The 4362-nt window shown below is 39.0% G+C and overlaps 1 protein-coding gene across 1 annotated transcript; it reads right to left on the reverse strand.

Moving 5' to 3' along the window:
• Positions 1 to 1050: 1050 nt before the first annotated feature.
• Positions 1051 to 2729, reverse strand: LOC126481285 (tubulin delta chain-like). The gene has a single exon (XM_050104924.1). It carries the CDS (start codon positions 2654 to 2656, stop codon positions 1325 to 1327), a length of 1332 nt encoding a protein of 443 aa, XP_049960881.1. The 5' UTR covers positions 2657 to 2729; the 3' UTR covers positions 1051 to 1324.
• Between the last annotated feature and the right edge of the window lie 1633 nt (positions 2730 to 4362).

Below are 4362 nucleotides of genomic sequence, written 5' to 3' on the forward strand. Positions count from 1 at the left end.
GTGTGTGTGTGAGCGGCAAAGTGATGGGCATAGTGTACGTTGGTGTAAAGAGAGGGGACAGCAACAATGATGAGCAGAGATCTAGGTGGTAAGGGAGCCTAGGCTATGTGCAATTGGCTGGAGGTGTTGGTTAACATGAGTAAATATTATTTCGTTGGAGCAGAGTAATCAGCTAAAAAGGAGCATCCAGAGTTGGATTTTGAAAAGCATGTAGAAGGTGCGGGTGTGTGTGTAGGGGGTGGGGGGGGGGGGTGTCATTGAAGTGAGGAGGGAGATGGATACTGGGGACAGATTGTAGGATAGGTGTAAGGATTGGAATTGGGGTTGGAGGTTATGCTGCACTTACAGGATGGAGTCACTATGGCACTGTTTGTAGGCGGAGGAGTCAAGACAGTTGGCAGATGACTTTTGTCAGGTAATCACTGCAGTTTATAATGAAAGTTGTGGAGCATTTGTTTGAAGTGAATTGTCACCTTTGTTCCTAAATTATTTATATTCATTTTGAAGGGTTTCCATTTTCTGTTGTTTGGTCAAATATATCCTTCAAGTAAATGACAGTACAGTCAAAGTATCATCTGCTCTGGTACTTCTGTCCATGTGTAATCTGAGCACAGAAAGAGGAAAAAAAGCAAGATAGTTCAGTGAGTTCATGTACATAAGCACAAACTCATTTCCATAAAGTGTTCTGCACTCATCACTAGAAGTCATATGGACACTTAACAGTGAAAACTATGTGAAGATCACTGCATCACTTTCTTGTTGAATACACCATACTATTAAGTAATGTTTCACACCTCCACCTCTTTCATATATGAAATTACAAACTCAGTCCACTTGAAGATAAGTTTTAAACAATTCAACAGTAAATGTTTCACAGGAAATGACAGCGAAGTAAGTTCAGCTGCATGGGTGAGATGAGCTTGCCTCTAATGAGGTTTCACAAGTCCCTAATTACATATACGTTGGTTGTAATCTATAGTTTCTTAAAGCTGTGTAATTAAAGACATATTTGGATTAGCTTCAACATTTAATTTACAAACACCAACAAAAAATAAAACGGCAAACATCTTTCCATGTTGACATAGCTTATATTCACAACAGTAATTTCTCTTTGTCAGTATAGTTTAGAATGGTACTAGGCTATGCAGAAAGTATATTGTTTAATACTATACTACATTTATATGAAGAAAGCATATTGTTTAATGGTGTGCTACATTTACAACACACATTTCATTACAAGAAAAACAATTATGCCCTTATGGAAGTTTTCTTTAGTATGTTTTTCTGTGGAAAAAAAAGATCACTAACAAATTCCAGAAATAGATTATCCTATGTCTTTGTACATTTTGACAATACTTTCTAATTTAGCAAAGGCCACAATAAAATCATCCTCTGTTACATTGTACTTCTTGTACTGGTGTAAATATGCTTTGTATGTATACATATTCCATGCTTTGTCAAGTACTTCATCAATTGGGACGAACATCAACATATTGTTAGATGCAAGGGTGGCAAACTTTTCAGTCCCCATTACTCTTTTATTGCTGTGACAGTGGACATACCTCATTGAGGCAGGAACCCACTTTTTGTACATTAAAGGATCACATAACATAGCTCTCTCTGTTCGTGATAATTCTGGCATTGGCCCTCTTGTAAAAAGCATATTTGATATGCATGGGGAAAATTTCATTTCTGAAGAGCGAGAACTATAATGCCGCGATGGAGCTTTACATTCATAGTCACTCATGATATGCCCTCCAACAGAGCTCACGCGAAATGATTGTAGCAGATGCTGTATTAAATTCTCCCAAAGGAAACTGCTTTCGTATTGTGCAGTTTCTTTCGAAGTATGAGGAGCACTCTTAAAAGTTACAAGCTTCATCCCTGGGTGAGGTGTCAACTGGGAAACAATATCTGGCAATGTGGAACATGCACCCCTCTCTACAGGCTGGAATACAGCCATCATTTTTAGTGATATAAGTGCATTTAAATCGTTAAAGTTGATATCTTTCGTTTTTATAAGATTTGAAACCATTTTATACAGATGATCATTTTGGAACAGTACATGCATATCACAAACGTCATACAATTTTGCACAGGTGAGTAAAGTGTTGTAATTCTGAGTAATTACGTCTCCGTTTTTGTAAGGCAGTACTAAAATATTAATAATATGTTTGTTGGGGTAATCATCCTTTAAGTTTTCTGCAATGCAACTGCCAACACCAGAACCAGTACCTCCCGCCGAGCTAGCCATAATTAGAAGGCTTGTCAGACTGTCGGCTTCCTCGATTTCCTTTCTCACACATTCCATTACCCTATCTTTCATTTTGGGTCCTCTTTCAACGTAGCCTAAAGCCCAATTATTTCCAGCGCCCCCGTCACTTGCCACAACATTTTCAGTGCTGTAACGCCAATTACACCGATTCTTAAGACCATTCTCTGAAACCTTATGAATTACTTTCTGTTCAGTATCAACCAGAACAGCCCTAGCTGTCCGAATATTGTGAAATGCACTGTTCCTGAACCATCTGTCACACTCCGCGTAGTCACTTCCAACTTTCACTCGTTCATCCTCTGAAAGCATCGAATAGAACTCGTGTCCAATCTGATTGCCGCATTGACCAAATTGAACGCTTACAACTGCCATCGTATACATCACAATTTGTCTCCATGAACTGAAATTTTGATTCTCATGTTTACGCACCAACTCAAACTGCTTCGCGCCTAGTTTAAAGTTGCCAAAGTTAATCATGCTGAAAGAATGTTTACTTCTTCGCGATCGAACTGTCACATGTGGCTTGACTGAAAATGATTTGTGGCACATAAATTTCATGTGTCAAATAGTTTGCAACCAAGCTGCTGTCACATTAGTTTTTCATTGCAACATCTCATGAAATAAAAAGGTCGATGAAAATTTTATATTATTTGTGGCATTTAAGGCGAAGAATGATATGAAACACACAGACAAAACATCGTAACCTCGCAGAGGGATATTTTAATAAAAGCTGGGCCCACACCCTTTGATTTGTCGGTGCAAATCTCTGCATGCATTATACTTGCGGAAACAAATCGTAGCGTATGGGGCATGGTATAGGCTGTAAAGTTTCGCTCATATTAGATATGCACAAACCTGAAAGCTGGAGTCGCGGTTTTGAGCAAATCACATCTGTGCAGACAAATAACAGCGTGTGTGCTGGAAATCTCAACAAATCTGGGACGAAAAACGTTCTCGCCTTCCTATGGCTCCAAGCACTATGGGACTTAACATCTGAGGTCATCAGTCCCCTAGAACTTAAACCTAACTAACCAAATGACATCACACACATCCATGCCCGAGGCAGGATTCGAACCTGTGACCGTAGCAGCAGCGAGGTTCTGGACTGAAGCGCCTAGAACCGCTCTGTCACAGCGGTCGGCAAAAACATTCTTGAATCATCTGTTTATTCAGTAAAATGTTTCTGTTTTTTGTATGTACACTTAATGCTCAAATGGTTGAAATGCATCATTGCTCTAAAGAGTTCATTGCCGAGTTTACTAAAATATATAGGAGTCACACACGTTTCTGGAAAGTTTAGAGCAAGGAACGCAGTGATCCGCATAAGAAGACTGCTGCTTATAATGCATCAATAGACAAACTGAGAGAAATTGACCTTGTGGCGAATAGCCAAAAGGCAATAAATAAATTCATTGCGGACTGACTGTTTATCACACGAGATTCTGTAAAGTAATGAACTCTGTTCGATCTGAAGCACTTTAAATGTTTTCATGAAATCCTTTGACATAACAGCGAAATTATTCTGAACACCTGAAAAGCTATATAGCATGGGGCAGTGCAGTTGCTAGGATACTGGTCTCATGTTCAGGAGGATGGAGTTGGCTCTGCCCAGCCATCCTGATTAAGATATTTAGAAGTAATTAAAAGACCATATAAAATATACACTCAACATTCAACTTAAGCTTGATAATCACAAGTAAGTTACTTCTTATACACTACCCACCTCTTTGACTGGACTGTTTCACAAAACTTCAAACAACGTTTCGCTTTCTCTCTGACTTAATATGAACAAGACAGCAGAACTGAACATGGTTTTTTTGTCACTACAGTAGGTCAAGAGTCCTACTTTCCTGACTGTCAGATTCTACCTTCATTCAATAGAACTGTAATTAGTCCTGTCAATTGGTGTTCAAAACGGCCGTTTTCGCAACAGAACTGCACAGGTTTTTACTCAACGGTCCTATATGTTTTTTGGGGTGCTGAACTCGAATTTTAAGTTTGTTATCTTGTAGGTGCCGGCCTCAAACTAAAAACACAAAAAACTCAAAATTCTAGCCTTTATTTGCTTTTGCGCTTATACTGCGAAA

The sequence above is a fragment of the Schistocerca serialis genome, chromosome 5 (genome assembly GCF_023864345.2).
Source record: "Schistocerca serialis cubense isolate TAMUIC-IGC-003099 chromosome 5, iqSchSeri2.2, whole genome shotgun sequence".
Taxonomy (NCBI): Eukaryota; Metazoa; Arthropoda; class Insecta; order Orthoptera; family Acrididae; genus Schistocerca; species Schistocerca serialis.